Below are 22,500 nucleotides of genomic sequence, written 5' to 3'. Positions count from 1 at the left end.
ACTGGCTGTATTTTCATAATTTTTCAACAATCATTTCCATCGCATGATTAAAAGGTTTTCTATGAAACACAAACATATCTATACGATTACTCTGAACTTACATTTATGTTTCCATGAATTATAAGCTGTTCTCTTTCATTCTAAGTAAGGATGGACTGCATCTCAGCTCTTTGTCTAAAATGACCTTTTGCCATCTTCCCTACTGTTGATCTATTTCTGTTCTGTTTACTTTCAAGTTTTCATACGGGTATCTAATCAAGTTTACGCCTTTTTGGTTTATTCCTTATGAATGCACGCATGGAATAATAATATTTTCCTTAACAGAGTTCATTCACGATTCAGCAGTTCAAATATGAATGTCAGTTGTATCATTTTTTCTCCCGAGTCACTTCCTGTTACGGAAATCAGGTTATTGTTATTATACGTTTACGTTCTTTGTTGACTGATCTTGAGTAAGGTCAGTCATTCTGAAACACAAATGCTTGTAAAAGTCGAAGTCGTGATGAATAACGTAAGCTCTAGTGTAGGCTTGTGCTTCCTTGGATACCTCCGTGTGTTATTTTATTTTCTTGTACTCAGTCCCTTCCCCTATTCTTTTCCTGGACTTCCTCTGTGTTCGTTCTTCATTTCGGCATCAAGTGGAGCATTACATTTTGTAAAATTGTGAAATACTGTAATTATGGGATTCCAACATGTGAGAAAATAAAGGCCAAGACATTTTATTGACATAAGAGAATTTAGTGAGATTTGTGTCATGAATTAAGAAACTTTGCATTATGATTCATTACAGTTCTAATCACAGTATTTATCTTTCCATTTCCAGGATTGTAGAATCTGTCAGTTGCAGGGAGCTTAAGCTGAAGTTGATCTCGACTTTGCAGTGCGTGTGATCCACCACACAAGGGTATAACAGAGGAAGAAATACAGACCCCTTGACACTGTCACTAGAAACTTTATTATCTATTCCTAGTGAAGAGTTCGCCACAGACAATGTGATGGGAAAAGCGTCCTAGACTATCAGATTCCTATGTCACCTGTCAGCATATCCAATTGCATTATAAATAAGTGCCGAAGCAGAAACTCTTTGCTGAAATCAAGGAGCAACGTTCGATCCGAAAGTAGAGGAAGTTTCCAGGCCAAAACACTCCGCCTCGGGACCTCATCAGTGTTCTGGAATTGGTTGTGTGTTGGCTGGATCACAGCCATGGCTGCCAACGTCCTTCTTCCCATTCTTTTCCCGCTCTCTGATGAACTGGACTATCCGAATGGTAAGTAGTTGTCATTTATCGAATTATTTTTGCATGTATTCATTCCAGCACTTTTTTTATTTAATTAATTTTTTCGAAGGCTTGAGTTTCTACGTCAAAGATTTGTTCAGGGACCATTAAGACGGTAAATACTAATAATAAATCATATTTTCTTCATCTTTCTTATTACTCATTTCCATCCTGTATATGGAATAAATGTCTGTATTTCAGTTAATTAATCCCCACAATAATAAACTTGTATACAGAATTTTTTACACGAGTATAAACATTGGTTGTAATGGCTGCAAACAAAAATCTAGCTTCTTCGTTTCAACTGCCCCGTTAACCCCTATACCAAACTACCACAACACCGTGAATTTTATTAATACGAACAAATAGCCCAGATTATAAAAGGATTACCTGCAAAATTCAGGAAATTGAAATAACGGTTCAACATCAATCACTTCAATTCGAATGGGCTGTACAGATCACATTCGATTGAAGTACATGCATTTGCACAAGTGAGAGAATTCTGTGCGTTGGAAAAACAGATTCCTACATTATAAAGGCTGGTAAAATGCTTTTCGCTTTAGAGTGATCAAAAATTTTGCAGCTTAGATCAGAACTAAACTTAAACTCTTGTAGTGACCGGGGGTAACTATCAAGACAACATTTCTCTGATACCTAAGAAAATTGGTGCAGGTACATTTCAACCACAGGTAAATATAAACAGTCTATTTTTCAAGTCGGTAATGAGTGAGCAAATGAAGGATATGCTACTTAACTAATTAATTACTGCATGCTACTCTGTATGAGAGAGAGAGAGAGAGAGAGAGAGAGAGAGAGAGAGAGAGAGAGAGAGAGAAGGGGGCAATGAATAAAATCATTTGGATGGATGTAAAACTAACAAAAGACATAAAATAACAACGAAATAAGAAAATATACAGCTAATTTAACACTCAAAGTATGGAAAACTTGTTATAAAATCAATATATATATATACACATATACATACATATATATATATGTGTGTGTGTGTATATATATATATATATATATATATATATATACTATACATATATATACATACTGTATATGTATATCAAATATAGGGGTCCCATAGAAACGCCAAAATGGAAAATAAAGGCTATATTGCAGAGACCGAACTGTCTCTCTCCTCAGGCAAATAGTGAATGAGAAAAAGTTAAGGAAAGTGGTATTTATACCAGAAGATCCATAGGTCTGTCGTTAAGTCACTCCAGTTGACAGTTTGTCTTTAATCTTCTTGGTCGATGGTTGGAGGAAGATTTTAATCCTCTTGATCGCTGGCTGGAGGAAGATTTTATCTCTAATATTCGAATCTCACGCAACTCTTGAAAGATTCATGGAGTTTCTTTGTTTAATCAAAGCTGATGCCACCATCTGGCTTTTGAACCGACAATTGCTGCTATAAATTATGCAAGACATATTCCTAGATAAAATAATAAAGTTAATTGAATTATGTGTATCTAATAACATCTTTCATTCGGGGAGTCATTCTATAAACAAAAATTCGGATGCAGCATGGGCAGCCCTTTAAGTCCTGTCTTAGCCAATCTATACATAGAATATTTTGAAACTGTAATAATAAACGCAATAAAACCTAAAGACATGCTATGGATGAGTATGTAGATATCTTAACATTTCGGGATAATAAGTGGGGCAATTTCAATGAATTTCTTTCAAAATTAAATGCATTAGTGCCTAGAATCAAATTTAAAGTTGAATGGGAAACAGGCAACAAAATTCATTTTCTTGACGTTTTAATAATTAGAGACACGACAGAATACAAATTTACCATATAAAGAAAACCAACTTTCTCTCTGTCATACATCCATTTTTATAGCTATCATGACATCTCTATCAAAATTGGCGTAGCCAGCAATTTATTCTTAAGAGCCTTACGAATTTGCTCCCCGGATCTCCTGGAAAAGGAAATTGAACTAATCCGTAAGCAGCTGTCATATTTAAAGCACCCTGACCATTTAATTGAGAAATCGATCCACAAAGCAAACGCTGTTTTCTACCGTCCCCTCCATAACAAGACCAGAGACCCACAACAATAAAATAAAAATCCCACACCTGATCAGAATTAAGACGTTGACACAGACACTTGGAAACTCTAACCCATTTCCTTTTACCTACCCAAATACCTTAGCCAAATCCCTGATTAATGTCCAACAAAAACCAATCCCCAAAGGCACAGAAGTTTACGAAATCCCTTGCCTCGACTATGACCAATCTCATATCGATTTCACAGGCAAATCACTCCCCCAAAGATTAATACAGCATAAACGTTCAGTTAGGTATGGACATCAGAGCTCGGATATTTTTAACCGCATAAATAACCACAACCACGGACTAAACTGGAATATGTCTCGTATAATTTATAGCAGCAGTTGTCGGTTCAAAAGCCAGATGGTGGAATCAGCTTTGATTAAACAAAGAAACACCATGAATCTTTCAAGAGCTGCGTGGGATTCAGATATTATAGATAAAATCTTCCTCCAACCAGCGATCAAGAAGATTAAAATCTTCCTCCAACCAGCGATCAAGAAGATTAAAGAGAAATTGTCAACTGAGGTGACTAACGCCAGATCAATGGATCTTCTGGTATAAATACCGCTTTACTTAACTTTTTCTCATTCACTATTTGCCTGAGGAGAGAGACATTTCGGTCTCTGAAATACAGCCTTTATTTTCCACTTTTTTGGCGTATCTATGGGCTCCCTTATATTTTATGGAATTCTGTTTTAACAGAAAATTTTTCAGTCATATACGTATGTGTATGTGTATATATAGAGTATGTATATATATATATATATATATATATATATATATATATATATATATATATATATATATATACTATATATATATATGTCTATATATGTATAAATATATATAACATACATAATACATACATACATACATACATATATATATATATATATATATATATATATATATATATATATATATATATATATATATATATATATAATATATATGGGTTTCACAATTTCAACAGAAAGATCGGCAGTAACCGAAAATTATAACTTAGAAACAAAAGTTTACATTTTCATCTGGAAATGAATGTTCACGAAAAACATAAAGCCATACAAAAAAAAATCTCGTTGGAAATTCTATGAAATCTGCAACATCGAACAAAATATTTTATTTAAAGAGTAATAAAGGTTAAAAAAAAATCCGTTAAACACTGCCAGGAGAATATAGCCAGATTAATTGGATTCCACGAGAGGCTGAGATTAATCCAAGCATTATTAATGCCGCGTTATTATAAATATTTTTATATCTTATATTTTTATCTATTCTCTCCAAACGTTATACATCATTACTATTAACCTTCACACTGTACTGGAATTTGCCTTCATTATTTTCTACCTTTCCGTTATATTTGCTTATTTGTTGCTTAGGGTGAAACAGATATATAATTAATAAGTTTTTAATATAATCCAAATGAATCAGTGGTATCTTTATTCATTCTACTTGATTTCTTTTATTTTCTAATGATTAAGGATACCAAAACAATACGTTCTTGAGCATGTTGTACTTGATAGAAGTAGCAGGATATCATAGCACTAAAAAAATTAATATTTGACCTTTGAAATACAATTTTGTTTGAAAACGATTATTATTATTAAGGTTGATGTTGTAGTTGTTGTTGTAGTGTCATGCTATATTACCTATTACCATTACTACAGGTACTATTATCACTAGTACAGTTATAGTGGTATGTTGATGCCATGTTATACATGCAAAAAAATTTCATCAACTATAAAAAATATTATGTCTGTCCAGAATGTCATGAAACATAGAGTAGATTTCCGACGTTGCCGCTTTGCGCCAATTTCAGTCATTAAATCTCACTTAAGGCGAAAAAACAGTGTAGATTTGGCATACACTTTGCCACATCTCTCTCTGTCTCAGGTCAGGAAGGTTAAGTAGCTTATCACTTTTGTTCTGATACCCAAGTGTGACGGTTTAAGATGGAAGGCTCTCCACGTCAGCAATTACGTGCGCATACAAGAGAGGTCATATTCAGTGTCCACGAGTATTTCAAAAGGAAGGAAGAAAACAAAACTGTTATGCATGGTTTTGACAAGGCAGTACAACGTACGTACAATGGATGCAACTAAGCAATGCAGAAGTACGATATATCGCATTTGTGAGGAAGGAAAAGACAGCTTAGAAGAAAATGAAGCTCCCGTTTTTAACGTAAAGAAAAGGAAAAGACCACCAACTGTAACCAATATCGATGGGTTTGATCAGTGCGTTTTACGAAGGACAGTTCTCAGTTATTACGTCAGAAAGGAAATTCCAACGCTGGATAGCATTCTACTTGAAGTAAAAGAAATTAATAGACTTAGTGGATGCAGAGAATCTTTACGTAAGATACTTCAAGAAATTGGATTCAAATACGGAAGAGTTAAAAGGAGAGAATTTCTACTGGAGGGAAGTGATATTGCCAGTGCCAGGACCAAGTTCCTACGTGCAATGAAAAATATTAGAGATACAGGAAATAAGTCTGTTATATTTCTAGATGAAACTTGGATTAATCAGAATTATAGTCACCAAGTGTTGGATGGATGAAAGTTCGACAGCAGTGACTGGAATAAACCCACCAAGCGGGAAAGGGAGTAGAATTATAATTTTGCATGCTGGATCTGACTGGAAAGATTCAGATTATGGGATTATAAAGGAAATTTTACGACCGTATTAAAGGACCCGGAATGGAAGGGTGCAGGGATTAGCTTGAGCCAGATTAAATGTCTTGAGGAAGTTTGGCACCATCGCAAACCTACTCGATGTTTCATGACATTCTAGACAGCCTGACTCAATCGTTGTCACAGGAAGATTTCAAAAATACTATGGTGTATTGCCAGAAAAAAATATATTAACAGCTTCCATTCGAAAATTCCCCAGTTTATGAGATCCAGTTATAGTTCAATCACCGCAAAAAAGAAAATTATTGTTGCAAGAAATCATTTTGAAGATTTTGAGTTGAGGGAAAAAAATAACGTTACGTTACGGCATCAAGGGCTTTATTCTCTCTCTCTCTCTCTCTCTCTCTGTCTGTCTCTCTCTCTCTCTCGTGGCATAATCATCCCGTTATGATCCACTCCCTTTAGTAGCAGATTTTAAGGTTTATTACATATATCAGTAATCCTTAATATCTTTCATCTAGGGCCGACAAAACTGTTTCTTACCCATCTCTCTTATTTGGTCTTGGTACTTTGATGGGTATATTATCACTCGCGGCCGGGCTGAGAGCTTAAAAGAGAATACATTTCTTTAAAAGTTCTAAAAAGAAGTTCACGACTTTGAAGGCCCTCGAGCTTTGCTCGCTGAGTGAAAGAAAATGAATCATCTTCCAACGAAGAAAGCCTTGGTGTTCGTGACATTATGATGGTTCACTCCGCTTAAAAAAGAAATATCTTCTTGGAAGTTATACAAAAAGTTCTTAGCCATGAAAACTCTAGTCCAAGAATTCGGTCGGACTCCCTAGATGATTTATCTTGAATTTTAAAAATGGTGCACTTCTGTATCCCGCTCTGAGAATGGGAAAGAATGAAACATTTTTCATGGACATTCCTTTTCCCTCCGTCCAGACAAGATTTTTAAAAAATTTTGGTCTCAACTTTTTACGCAAAATACTTATCTTCCCCGGGTTTGATGACGGAGGAGAAGAAGAAGGTTGCGAATCTTAATCCCAAAACTAACCTTCAGACCATCGGGTTTAAAATATCATTATTTTCTAATACAAAGTCCAATAGGTTCGGTAACATTACCAATATCCAGCTCATGCAAGAAGAAAACAGAAAGGTTTAGAAAAAGGCGGGTTGAACACGAACGGAATCGATGGGCCATCCATTCTGAAGAAGGCGCAAGATAAAAGAAAAATAAATAAATAAAAATTCATCAAATGAAAAAAGTTGTAATTGGATTTTGAATGGAAACAACGGAGGAGAGGTGAGTGATGAATGCAAGTTCAATAGAGAGATTTTAATAACTAGAAAATTACGAAAAGAGAAGAATCAATTAGGTGAGAGAACAAAACTCTCCGCACTTTACACGAGATGGGAAAGAATCGTATGATTTTCCGTCAGCAATCGAAGAAAGGAGTGAATTCATAAGCAGAAGTTTGACCAGAGGGACGATTTGCCAGGCTATGAAAGAAAATCACCAGTAGATCTTGTTTTACGCAAGACCTGCTGGTCGACGAATTTAGAAAGTTATGGCAAAGCACATATATCAGTTAATTTGTCAACTCTGTAGAGCTGCAAGAACCCCAAGAACATTGCACGGTGACAGTATTAAACTGCACTGGAGGATCAGGAGCTTTCCATAAGTCTAAGAGGATAATTTATTGAGAAATGAGAGATGGCGAGTCTTGCCTTGTCCACTACGAGAGAGAGCAATAAATCCATCTCATAGAGTGTAAGGTGGAGAGTTGACGTTAATTGCCAAGAGATCGTGATTTTGTATTTTTTTAACATGAAAAGCGTTCAGGATAATATATACACTCTCAATGGAAAGAGTAGCTAGAAATGACTTCTACACAATCTCTATGCTGGATGAAGGAAGTACAGGAGTGGTCATATTAATTATCAGGAAGCGAGAAGGTTATAACATGAGAGATGTAGGCTACCCCTCAATAACCAAAGTTAAGACGAAAGTGCATATGTCAGCCACTGTCAACTTTTAAAGTACTGTAATTGTTGTTGCCCTGAGTGAATGAAACAAAAGATAGGGATGGGTTTGGAAGAGGGGGCGGTGAAGTAAAGATTAAAACAGTAAAAACCGGACAGACATCTGTCTCATGAGGGCAAGTCATTACGCAGCAGCGAAAACTGTGTGGGGTAAAGGCAAGACTAGGAACTTGCTGCTTTATTAAATAATTCGTTCCATCTCCTAACAATGGAAAATTTTCCTCCCAAATTTTAGACTTAATGCCACTAGGTATAAATATTGTAATGACTTATAGAAAGAAGTGATACGTTTATTAAAAAGAAACAAAGGTATTGAAAATTTCCTTTTGAATATAGCTTTCTTGCCTTTTCTTCTCTGAGAAGGCAAGGCTAAAAAGCAACATATTTTACAAGTTTATAGAAGTTGTGTACAATCCTTTTCTAGTAAACAAAGGATGAACGATAAGACCTGTGGATTACAAAACTTTGCTTTCTTAGTGTTTTCAGATATAATGGTAGGTGTCAAGGAAGTCTGATAAAATGATGACAAGAAGAACATAATTATAGTCTTTTATCAAACTATAACTAAAAGAATTATGCACGAGGGGGCTTGCTATATGAAACTGATGTAAAAACATTTCATCCAAATATCAAAGTATGAACTAAATCCTTTATAATTATAAAAACAAAGTTCAATTAATTTAAAAAGGGAAATTAGACGTGAAAATGGGCCGTACCTAGAATTTCACATATGAATGTTACTTCGATGCAATTTTCCCACTACGGTAACTAATTTCAAAATATCAAATACTAATACAATAATATCTGTGATAATATTATGTATATGAATTTTAATTAAACGCTATCCCTTCGCCGTTTGGACCTGGGCCAGATCCGAGACCAATAAACCTCAGGGGAATCCAAATCACTGGTTCGCTGATGGAAAAAATGCCAGCCATCAATCATTGTTAACTAGCTTGATTGCATAAACTTCTTCAGTGAGATCAAGAGAACCTCACGAACGGAAAATTGTCTAGGCAGCAGTTTTCACTTCTTTTCTGAATGCTCAGATGTTACCGTAAATCATACCAACAATATTATGTGCAATGACATAAATTAAAGGACGGAAATAATAAGCTCTCACAAATCTAAATATTTTTTTGAGAAGTTCTCTTGATTGTTATTGGATTTAATAATAAAGCTTTAAAATGCTACACCGTATTTATTTGGTTACTGATAACTTATTGTATACAGTAAGTCTATGATTTCTATAATTGCTCGTTATTTCCTGTATATGGTTTTTCTCTTTTCTGGCCTTCTAGAACTCGACCCTTCATAAGACGTTCGTCATCTCTTTAGCTTTCATGAATTTTAAGGCAATTTATTCTATTCTTACTAACACTGCATGAGTTCCATGGTTAAGATAGGTCTGCTGAAATACTGTAAGCAGTCGATATTGTTAAGAGCTAATCATGATTGTAGGAAGACCACGCTGCTCACAACCCACCAGTTTACAGTTCAAATACATCTCACTGTCAGAAGCTAGATGGAGGTTCAGTGATATCGCTACAAATGTATAGCCAGCTCGTGGAAAAAAAGCTGTAGTGATGGACATACTGTTTTGTGTAACACTGAACTGAAAAATAGGTGGGAAGTCCACGCTGGATAAAGCCAAAATTAAATTCAGAGCTGAATGATGAAATACATAAGCAACGGGGTGTAATCAAAAGATTAATATCCACAGAGATCAAACAGAGCTACATGCTCTCAGGAATATAAAAAAAATTCCCTACTACTAATTAGTTCGCTATACTACTACTATAAATTAACATTAGTTTTTAATAAAAAGCGACGAATGACTAATTATTCTCCCAGGAAGGCGTTAAGACAAGCAGTTTTATAATTATATGCGTTGACCTTCATATTCCTACAGTAATGAGGCAACATCGTGTAGCTTCATTAGATTCATAACTTCATTTTTGAGCACAATAGCAACAATATTGTTTTCAAAACTCAGAGGATTCAGGAACTGAAATTTCAAGATGTTATAGACTACCATTAATTAAAATAACATAAAACTGCCTGGATCAGTATTTATTATTGCAATTACAATAGTAATCCGGAATCAACACAGATGTGCTGCAATTACTCGCCTTGCAAAATTCAAGGCTATTGGAAATCCTGGTTCTCGATAAATTGTAAATTGTGTGAGATCTGGAAAGAAAGTTGTAAAGCTTTGAGGGAATGAAAATGAATGTCACTAAGAACAAAAATGAAAGATGTTTGAGGTACTAAGACTTTTCGAACATGCATAAATTTCTAATGTTTTTCATGAACTGTTGCTTGCGTCTTTTTGGAAGAAAAGTTCTGCAGATCCTGAGAGTTTGGTCATAAAGTCCTCAGAGTTTTTGTGACAAACTCCAAACAGTAAAGTTATCTTGTTAATATCTATATCTTAAAGACTACACACACACACACACACACACACACACACACACACACACACACATATATATGTATATATATATATATATATATATATATATATATATTTAACATTACGCCGTATCCCCTAACGCTCACCACCTCATCCACACTTCAGTAACTAGTTTCCTCATGATGCTAACTCTTCTTCTTCACCTGTCTTGTGACTCTCCTTTCTTTAGAACTGCTGTTATTAGAATCTGTTGCTTCCACTCTCTTACCATCCTTACTAACGTTCACTGCAACATTGTTTGGTTCCCGTTTACCTTACTATAGTCCACTTTGACTTAACTTTCTCCTCGTGCAAATACTTTTAACCTCTTTCAGAAATCCCTGAAGTTCCTTATAGTTATCCCCAATCACCACAGCATTCTGTCAATATCAGCTGTTCCATACACCACCAAAAAAAAAAAAAAAAAAAAAAAAAAAAATATATATATATATATATATATATATATATATATATATATATATATATACATACATATATTAAGTTTTTTATGAGTAATTCGGTGCAATGCTTCACAGTTTGCAAGTTCGCCATCTCCAGGGCAGAAAATTTAATTTAATGATTTTATAGCTGAGTTCCATACCTGCATCCCGGAAACTGGAAAGCCTGCGACCACAGGCTGCACAACTTTTTTTTTTTTTACTTGGTTTTGCTTCGGTAGCTATACTGGTTTTTGAAATCATGTTTAGAAGTGAGATCAGCGACAGATACTGCTTCTTATCATAGGAAGTATCCCTTTTCATTGAGGGTTGATGAAGCAATTGCAATGGAAGGAATGGGGGAGAGAGAGTAATAATCACTAGATATTACTAAAGTTTTTGAGAGAGAGAGAGAGAGAGAGAGAGAGAGAGAGAGAGAGAGAGAGAGAGAGAGAGAGAGAGAGAGAGACTCGAAAAAATCACATCCAGACGGTAGCGAAAGTCTCTGATAAATGGATCTTTAGAGAGAGAGAGAGAACCAAAAAATCCTCACAACTATAGCTCGACTTGTTATGATTAATGGATCTGGAGAGAGAGAGAGAGAGAGAGAGAGAGAGAGAGAGAGAGAGAGAGAGAGAGAGAGAGAGAGAGAGAGAAGCTTATACAAATGATACAAACGAGATAGTCAAAAATACTTCCAAAATGTAATCCTGTGCCCATATATATGCAATTAAATTTTAAATATATTCATCACGCTGAGAGTGGCTCTGCAGTTTAATGCATTAGATAGTGAACTAGATGAAAGTGGTGGAGTAATTTCCGAATCTGTCATTTATATATATTATATATATCTATATATATATGTGTGTGTGTGTGTTTGCGTATGTGTATATAATGTGTGTGTATATATATATATATATATATATATATATATATATATATATATATATATATATATATATATATATATATATACTGTATATATATATATATATATATATATATATATATATATATATATATATATATATATATATATATACATATATATATGTGTAGATATATATGTAGATCTCTCTCTCTCTCTCTCTCTCTCTCTCTCTCTCTCTCTCTCTCTCTCTATATATATATATATATATATATATATATATATATATATATATATATATATATATATATAAGACAAGAAGAAAACGAAAACTATCAAAATAAGTATATAAAGCTAGACCAAGGAGAAATCACGGGAAAAGGGGCAAAATTTAAGAGTAAATGAAATAACAGAGCAATGAGGAGGAGGAAAATAATTCACTAAGGAAAAATAGCATGTATGGCAGGAGACACAATGCTTTCTCTATCAAAGTGATATCGCAAATAAAATATGTTTTATTCTCGGAATGTCATTTTAACTAGATCATCTTCGGTGCAGGGAACTCCGTTCGCGTTAATCAAAAGGAGTCTGTCTACCTTACAATAGACTGAATATAGGAAACCTCGTAAGTGATACCAATGTATTATTCCAATTGGCAACTGTAGGGAGGGTATTTCATCTCTCTCTCTCTCTCCCTCTCTCTCTCTCTCTCTCTCTCTCTCTCTTCTCTCTCTCTCTCTCTCTCTCTCTCTCTCTCTCTCTAATCTTATCGTTATCTGTCTTCCAAAACCCCTATCTAAATCACTATTACTGGCAGAAAAGAAAGATGTGATTAGAAATAATAAAATATGAATTATGTCATAAAGGTTATCAACCATGGCAAAACATAGACCATCTGAAGTCTTAAAAAAATGAATGACCAGGTACTTACTGTTATAATACATACAGCCATGGAAGTATGAGCATAAATTACAGGTAAGAAAAACGAGAAAATTAATGCTATTCAAACTATCACAAAAATATGTCAACAACTGAAACTAATGCAACAGTTACCGAAAAGGCTCAACAGTTCTTTTCTCTTAAAGAATGTAAACAGAGGATATCACTCATGAAGCAGATATGAGCAAACAGACGACCGTGAGCAAAAAGCGTGTTTGAATTTCGGAATAATAGCGCTAAACTTTACCCCTACTATAAACTTTTATTGGTCAAAAATTTTTTTTTTTTCTGAAGAAAATAAAAATATTATATTCTAAGAAAGAGTTAATGGAGTTAGAAAGAAAACTTCGCTTTTGATTTTGAGGGTAAAAATGATACACATTTTCGTGAACTTCAGAGATAAAATTATATCCGTTAGTTTTTCTTCATCTCTTAAGAAAAATGAAACATCATCGACAAAGAAATCCCGACGGAAGAATAAGAAAAAAGTATATCTTTTATCTTTTTACTTTTAGAGCAAATAAAGTCCCATTAACATGATCTTTTAAGAAAATCGATTCTAAAAAAACTGTTAAAATGACAGAAATTTTTGGAATAAACAAGAGGTCTGTCCAGAAAGTTACGCGTTGTAATTACTATACGCATATTTTTGAAAAAATGTTTTGAGCACATTTTTCTCAAGACACATTTCCTAACGATGTAACTTTGCTAATGATGATGCCATAAAAGCTTAACCATTCTACAGTCCTGTGACCCATTAGGTGTCCCTTGAATGCTCTGTTAGACAGCGAAAGGAAATTAGGATTTTTTTTTTTTACCATATTACACTCCAGCAAATAATTGGTAATTTTCAGTAAAAAATATCAGAGTTAGACTTCAGCTGGACAAGGTATTTCTGTACGGAATTATAATCTCGTTAGTAACTGTTAATTTGTATGAAAGGTTTTTAGAATCAGACTGGAACTCTTGAAACGAAGATTCTATTTTCGTACCAAACTGCACTCCTGTTAATAATGGTTAATTTGTATGAAGGATTTTTGAATTTAATAGTAGATGAAAACGGTATATTTTTACCAAAGTACAACCATATTGTTCGTTGATAATCAATTTGTTAAAATCAGAGCGGAACGAGGAACGAGATTTTTTTTTTCTCCCAAAATGCATTCGCATGAACAATGTGAGTAATATGAATAATTTCAATTACGAAGGTAAGAATTACAAAGCAACGGAAAAAATGGTCTCAAATCAGATAACGCATGGATGAACATAGATGAATAGATGTTATTTCAAAACATTTATGCTTCAATTTTTATGATATTATTTATGGAAAAGGTCTTATCTTAATGTTTATTTCTAAGTTTTAATATTTGGAACTGTATTCATATTTGCAAATTTCTTAAGCATAAGCGTGTAATTCCGCTTTTGGTTTTGAAAATCAACGTATATTTGCATCGATATTTTAAATGATTTCATACTTCCTGTTTGCCTTATATTCATTTTGATATGGAAGGATATCCATTCCCCTGTAGCCCGTTTTTATAAAAAAAAAATAATCAAAATTTGGAGAATTCATGTATCATATAATAACGTCATGAAGCTACCCAATGGGGGAAGAAAATCACTGAAATTCATTTGGATTTGATTCAGAGCCGATTAATGAAGCCATATGATAAGCCGTTAACAAAAGATCCAGGACTAAGATATGCTTTCAGAAGCAGCTTAGAGTCAAATTGTCTCCTATTCAGTGTAGAAATCATTCTCTTCAACGTGGATAATATAACCCACTTTTATTCACTCTGAAGAAGAGACGAGTATATTTCGACACCGTTCATAAGTGTTGAATCTAGTCTTCAAACTTGTGGGTGCATTGTATAGTATATATATACATTCATATTATGGAAGCGAGAGAATTCGTCTTTCTGGTAACGTATGGGAAGGGAGAGATTTTCTCATTCTGATGGCACTGAGGAAAGGAGTGAATCTCCCATTTGAGAGCAAAGTTCTTTATGAAACGAGTCTGCATTCTGGTGACAGAGGAAGGGAGGGAACTCAACTTTCTGATAACAGAATAAATATAAAGGCACATATGTGAAGGTATTAAAAATTGAAGATAGTGGCCCTATCGAATTGTATTCATTGTAATTTTTCTGAGTGGCGAAACGTTATGATCTGACAAGCATTATGCAACGGAGTATATTAGTATAAAGTTATAATTTGATTCTGAATCTTTACAATCACGAATACTTACGAAGTTCTCTCTGGCCCGAGTTAACTACGGAAAAAAACTTGCTGTCGCCTGACTTTTTTCCTTTTTTGTTGTATTATTTTTTAACTGTGTGAGCGAGTTCACATGAAAAAAAAATGCATCAGAGTACATTATAATAAACTGCTTTGACATTTCATCCTACTTACTCCAATACATAAGTATGCTATGCATGTAAAGGTAATTGAAATTATACAAACAGGTTAGAATGAAAGTCATCAATTTGTTTACGAGCCGTTCAACGCTGCTGCTAAACATAAACCCAGTTATTTCTGGTATGAGGTTCAAACGTGAGGAAATAGGCCAACCCCCCGCCACCCCCGCTACTGGCCAAGCAAAGAAACAGTATCAAATAAGCCGGTTGGATATAGTTCTCTTGGGCTCCAGTAGATGGCATCGCTTGCAATTTTTTACACCTTGAGCGATTTTGTTCTAACAATAGGGAGGCAGTGTTACGTACACGCATCAAATAAGCACTATAGTTCTACGTTTTAAAATTAATCTGTCTACAATAACTTTTGAATACATACGCAAAAGGATGCATATAAAAGTATATCGCTACTTGCAGAGAAAACCAACCATTCAGAATACGCGATCTTCAGACTTTGGAAATATTATGTAGTGTTTATTCATTCTGGAGTCTAGCAGACATTTATAAATGCCTTTAAACGTTGCCTTTAATCATTTATTACTAACATACAAGAGAGAGAGAGAGAGAGAGAGAGAGAGAGAGAGAGAGAGAGAGAGAGAGAGAGAGAGAGAGAGCACAAGGGGCTTTGTTCTAAGAAATAGGTTTAGGGACGTCTCAGGAAGACGGAATACCTGACACATAAATTATACGTATCCAGAGATTTTAAGGTCTAAGAAACTGTCAGTAAATGTCTTGTCTGAGGATCGCATTCCATCCAAATCTGTTTTCGGCACTGGGCCCATGGTAGCCTCAGAGGTCTCTAGCTTTCCGTTCATCTATAGGCGAGGAAGTTATTTCCTTCCGCAGTTTGCCATTTAATGTTACGACCTGTTTGTTATATTGCTTTTTTTTTCGTATGAGTGGAGTTTCACGTCTGATACCGAGTGATTTCCTCTTTTGCCATTCGCGATTTTCGCTACTGTTCTCACGCAACGGTTTATTGCTTTCTTGAGCTAGTGCCTCTTATGCCTGATTAGGTAGATAGAGCAATTTTAGTAAAATGAAATATAGTTCTTTTTCATATAAGGCCATTTCTCGGTATGTGTTTACATGTAATTCTTCGATACGGTAAAAAAAACAAGTAAAAAATGCGCCGAAGTCTCTCCGGTGCAATCGAGTTTTCTGTACACTGTATAATGCTGTTTGGAACTCTCAGCCACGGCCAATGAAACTCTCAGCCGCGGCCCATGAAGATTTCAGCCGCGGCCCGGTGGTGGCCTGTGTTGTTGGCACTTAAAGCGGAGCCAGACGCACGATCATGGCTAACTTTAACCTTAAATAAAATAACAGCTGCTGAGGTTAGAGGGCTGCAATTTGGTATGTTTGATAATTGGAGGGTGAACGATCAACATATCAATTTGCAGCACTCTAGCCTCCGTATTTTTTAAGATCTGAAGGCGGACAGAAAAAGTGCGGACGGACAGACAAATAGCCATCTCAATAGTTTTCTTTTACAGAAAAAAAATTGTCCCTCCGAGAAGTAAGGTAAGACAACCTGAGTGTCGCTTCTAATCTTTAAACTTGCGAGTGTATTGCTTAGAAATATACACTCGCGTAATAGAAATGAGAGAATTCTTCATTCTGATAAGAATTAAGAAGGAAGAGCAATTACCATGTTTAGAACATTCGGTTATACCAGTGGAACAGAGAATGTTCTTATTCTGATAGAATTTCCAGTTCTAGCCTTACAGAGGAAGGAATTTTTTACTTGACAACACACAATAAGGAAGGGAATTTTACATTCTAGTAACAGGGTGAGAGAGAGAATTCCACACTGCGTTAATGCAGAGTAAGTGAGAACATTTCTCATTCTCACAGCATAGGCCAGAGGAAGGGAAAGATATCACCATTCTAGTTAAAGAGAGAAAGGGAAAGAATCCGCATTCTGGTGACAGAGGAAGGAAGAGAACATCCCATTCTGATAGCACTGAGAAAAAGAGCGAATTTCCAATTCGGACAGCTTTGTGAGACAAAGTCATGTTTTGGTGGCAGAGAAAGAGAGGGAATTCCGCATTCTGACAATATAATGAATGAAATAGTGACTTATTTTGGTAGGAAAAAAAAAAAACGATGAGAGAATTCCAAGTCTTGCTAATGCAAGGCAACGAGAGAATGTTTCATTTAAAGGGTGAAGACCATATTGGATTTCTCATATACACAGACTTCTGTGGTCTTGACTGTGGCATTTATTCGATGCTTTGAAAGGGAGAATGAGTTACATGAGAAGCTGATTTACTCTGGCACCATCTTCTGAACGGTTCAACATTTTAAACTTCGGCAACAAACGACCGCAATATTTCTTATAGTCTAATAAACAACAGACAACTATACTAAAGGAAAAATCTGCTTTTCCCTTTACGAAATATTTTCATGTCTTCATGTACGCACATTAATAATATCAAAAATAATAATGTTATTATTATCAATATGATCTCATAAGAAAATTACTACCCTGAATATTTGAGTTAGAATATCAACATTAACACCTGGAAAACCAGCACCCATTAGTTTATATCAAAGGAACGCCTAGGATAAAAATGATTTTAACCTAATGTTTAAAAATACTACCACAACACATCCAGAGTTCTTGTTCAGAATATTCTATATCCATTATTATCTCGGTATTTACCCATGAGTCTCTATATATGGCATTTAACCTTAAAGTAAATGTGGGTTCGAAATCTACGAAGAAAGTACGGTTTCTTCAATACTTTCCAGTACCGGAATTAAAACTTTCAATAGAAAACGTGCATTAAAACAAATATTTGAAAGCATATGAAGAAATTTTATGAAACAGAAATAAGATAATTATGGATATATATATGATACATATATATGTATATATATAAATATACATATATACATATATATATATATATATATATATATATATATATATATATATATATATTGACACACACACACACACACACACACACACACACACACATATATATATATATATATATATATATATATATATATATATATATATATATATATATATACTTTCTTTCATCATATCAGGTAAATACAAGTATTACATTGCCTGCTTCTCTCGCCATGAAAAAAAATTTTCTATCAAGTATTAAAATGAAAAACATTTCACTCAATTTGCAATATGCATCAAGCATAACTAAACTAAAGAATTTGAAGCCTTTTTATCAGATAGGAGTGACAGATAACAAAAGCAATAATAATGCACCCAAGGCAACAACAGCAAATGAATTGCCTACTACAGAACGAGGACAGAAATCGAAATAACATGACAAATATTCCTGATATTCATTGTCTCTTTAATTCAACGAAGCATCCTCCTGATCTCAGGTAGATTTCACTCATCAAATGTTACAGTGAATGCACCTGTGTTTCATTCGCTCAGGATCCTAAGCCAGATGGCGGACTGAATACCCTAAAGATGAGCCGCTATGAGAGGCAGTATGAGCCACTAGCTGCACGGGAGTTCGTATTCGAAATTCATTCATGGAATGGACGTACAGCTGAATATGATGAATAATGCCAGACGTTAAATCATTCTCTTCATGTCTGTAAACAGAGTTCAGTATGTCCGGGTAATACTGCGTGTGGACAGATCACTGAATAGCTAGCCATTACCTCAATCAGGTAGCTTTTGCGGTTATGTTTAATCCATTACCGTTCCACTAGACTCGTGGAGTCTGTCGAGATTTCTTGCGATCGTTAAGTAAACTCACTTGGCAAAGACGTTTTGCATTCGTTTTGGACCACCTATATAAGTGCTGTTCAGACCTGTAGTGGGTGACCTGACAGTTCAAGACGAAAATACGGGAATAGAATTGTAGATGTTTATTCAATAAGGAACGAGGCAGAATTCAAAAAATAATAAGTAATTATTTTGTAAAATATCTAACAACATTCCTTATTGCTGAAAATTCTTACAGATTGCTTTATAGAGGGCTTACTGAGTTTTAATGGGAATATCTCAAGTGTAAGTCTACCAGAGGAAATCCTCCGGATGTGATTTATTCGTGAAGAGCAATAGACCTGGGGGAAATTTTATATATGCGGACATTTTAAAAGAGGTGGAATCCAATAGTCTTTGCGAGATTCCCAGGAACTTCCGTGTTTATGTTTGATATCTTTGAGAAAATAATGAAAAGAACTTCATCTTCAACAATGTATACACAAACATATATATGTATATATACAGTATATATATAATATATATATATCTATACACATATATATATATATATATATATATATATATATATATATATATATATATATATATATATATATATATATATATATATATATATATATATATGAACAAATGAATGTTAATATGGGTGAGTGAAGAATGAAAGCATCTGAATGATAAGTGTTAAGGAGTAAAGATAATGGATGAAGCAGGCTGAGAGAAGAGGTTAATCAAAGAGTAGGTAAACCTAGAAAGACCGTATGAGCAATGTTGGATAGATACTTGAACAGTAAGAAACCAGTACCGAAAATGTATCAAGTGGTTGTTTATCCAACTCTCTTTTATGGAAGTGTCGATGTTTTTTTGCAATGGAAAGGTGTGTGGTTGACGCCAATGAGATGTTTATTGTCAGTGAAAGGGCTAATGTTGAACCAGCTGCGATTACCTGCTTGCTTACCATATATGGCTAAGAAATTTTGATAGGATGAAAAATGTTGAAATACATTCACCCAAGCAAGTATCAACTCAGGATAAAAAAAAAAAAAGAAGGCTATGTACAATGTTAACATTTCCGATAGTCAGATACACAACTAGAACATGAACCAAAGCTTAATAGACTGGTGCAAGAGGCAAAATATCATAATATGTGTACGCATATGAGCATGTATGATAAGCATCTGTTCTATTTTATGCAAATAGGGTCCAATAAAAGTATTCGAAACGCCAATTTACCAAAAAAAAAAAAAACTGATATACAAACTGGTCCATCACACTGCATTTGTACAATTAAGAGCCACGTCACAGTTGTTTTGAAATTGCTCTTCAAACAACATTCAGTGTAATCACTTTCGGTGTTACGTATTTGTACATATCTTCATAAATGGCTCGAATTTCGAGGTAGCGTGAAAGCAAAGTTGGCGCTTTTAAATAGGCTGAAACAAACATTTGGAAGACCGGGGTTTGGTCCTGATGCAAGTCAGAAATTTATTTCTGTGAAACATGTTCATGTTTTCTTGTGTGGTAAGTCCAATGAAATGTTATCAATTGGCCCACTGACGGGTCGAGAAGTTAGGTAAAACTCGCTGGTATGTTAGGAGCAGGACCCACTTACACTATAAGTGTTAGGAGGTAGCTTGCCTGGGAAAAACGTCAGGTAGGAGTACTTAGGTTCCATCCTCTTTTATGACTTACGAGTATGTGAGTGAATTGCCAACAACCTGACCTCTCATTTAATAGACCGGGGTCCCGTCTCGATGTGAGTCAGAAATACATATACATACATACATACCTACACACACACACACACACACACACACACATATATATATATATATATATATATATATATATATATATATATATATATATATACATATCGCTCATTGCCAAAAAGAGTGACATAATTCAAAAATTGCTATTTTTCAGGAGAAGCAATTTAAAGTTCAAAACTCTCTATACTCTCTATAGTGTAATAGTGACATGTCATGCCCTCTAGCGGTTAGTATTACAAATACAAATAAGACGTTTTTACCACAATATGGAACAAAGAACGGGCTATCTACTGATGTCAGTAACTCAAAACACACATTTTTTGAGTTGTGTCACGCTTTTGGGTAAATGAGCGATACACACACACGCACACATGCACACACACACACACACACACACACACACACACACACACACATATATATATATATATATATATATATATATATATATATATATATATATACATATATATATATATATATATATATATATATATATATATATATATATATTTGTATATACATATAAATACATATATGTGTATATATGAACGTTTGATTATTCATTTGGCCCAGTCGACAATGCTGTAACAAAATTCATGAGTCCTTTCCATCGTCATTGTAAGAAGGGTCAAGAAAAGATATGCCCTATTAAACTCATTCCTTCAACAAACACCGGTCAGCTGCATCATATGAAGGTTTTTGGTATTAATATCAACACTAAATTTCTACTCAATAAGTAACTGTCTATTATAAAGAATTAAAGCTTTATGCTGCAAAAAGTTATCAGAAAAAAATTCGAGTTACCGAACTGTCAATAAACCAACCAGAAGATGTAAGTATCAGTATCATTACATTAGTTACTTTTGGGAAATAATATAATTATAGTCAATGGAATGGGAAACACGATAAATTTAAATGGTACATATACGTTTTATAAAAAAGAGAGGGACACTCCTGATTATTTTCTTGTGTCGTTACAAGTCAGCAATGCATAACTTGTAATGAAACATTCTGGTGTTTAATAGACCCCATTAGATATTAACATTGAATATTCCCCTGACACAGTGCAAGGGCATTAATCATTAATTTCCTCTTCTGGAATCTTGTGGTCACGATTTTCACGATACAGAGTAAATATATTTCCCTTGACTCTAAAGAGAATACTTTGGTCAAAGAAGAGACCGAGCATTCTTTATGTGACTTAATGGATGAGAGGTAATGGATTTAATGCCCTTTACCTGTTTGAACGACTTTTCACCTTTGTCTTTAGTAATTCGAATTTATTATTAACAACATTAAATAAGTTAATGTATCTGATATCTTTTGAATAGTATTCATGATTGGCAAAGTTTTCACTTTCATGCTTTTTCATCATAATCATCAATTACATTCAAACAAACTTTCATTATAAAACTAACTCGTTTATATTTATAAGATTTCTTATATTTTAGTACATATGTTAGGACAGATACAGATAGACAAAGTTTTGTAGATAAAAATTTCAAGTCTTAGTAATGAATAGTCATATGTTGTTTTAAAATATAACTGATTATTTAAAAACTCAAATGTTTCGAAAATTCTAGTTATGAACACATTTTATTACATTTTAAAATACAATATTAGAATATATCATTGTGGGCCTCGTAACAGAAACGCATTCTTATACCATGCCGCTTCATTTTCCTGGAATGCAATCAATGCACTCCTCATTAAAAAGTTCTCTTATCTTTACAACAAAGGAACATTCCTGGATCAGTCTTTCCTAGCAGACTTACGTGGGAATGAAATTATTTATAGTGATCCCAAATACTTAGAGCAATTGCTGCAGTGGATCCAGATTTTTTCATATGATGGAATACAATCAATGCAGA

General features: G+C 34.2%; 2 protein-coding genes across 4 annotated transcripts in view; one reads left to right on the top strand and one right to left on the bottom strand.

Moving 5' to 3' along the window:
- The window catches only part of ple (tyrosine hydroxylase ple), a 536,948-nt gene that overhangs the window by 398,036 nt on the left and 116,412 nt on the right, over positions 1-22,500 (bottom strand). The gene's annotated exons all lie outside the window — the stretch shown is intronic.
- LOC136848172 (neural-cadherin-like) overlaps positions 1-22,500 on the top strand; it is a 210,513-nt gene that overhangs the window by 71,624 nt on the left and 116,389 nt on the right. For all 3 annotated transcript variants that reach the window (XM_067120464.1, XM_067120465.1, XM_067120467.1), the window contains exon 2: positions 824-1,268. In XM_067120464.1, the coding sequence (XP_066976565.1) occupies positions 1,028-1,268 (241 nt within the window). In that variant the 5' untranslated portion in view covers positions 824-1,027. The remainder of the gene's footprint in view (positions 1-823; positions 1,269-22,500) is intronic.

The sequence above is a fragment of the Macrobrachium rosenbergii genome, chromosome 18 (assembly GCF_040412425.1).
Source record: "Macrobrachium rosenbergii isolate ZJJX-2024 chromosome 18, ASM4041242v1, whole genome shotgun sequence".
NCBI classification, from domain to species: domain Eukaryota; kingdom Metazoa; phylum Arthropoda; class Malacostraca; order Decapoda; family Palaemonidae; genus Macrobrachium; species Macrobrachium rosenbergii.
This window is presented reverse-complemented; position numbering and strand designations above follow the sequence as displayed.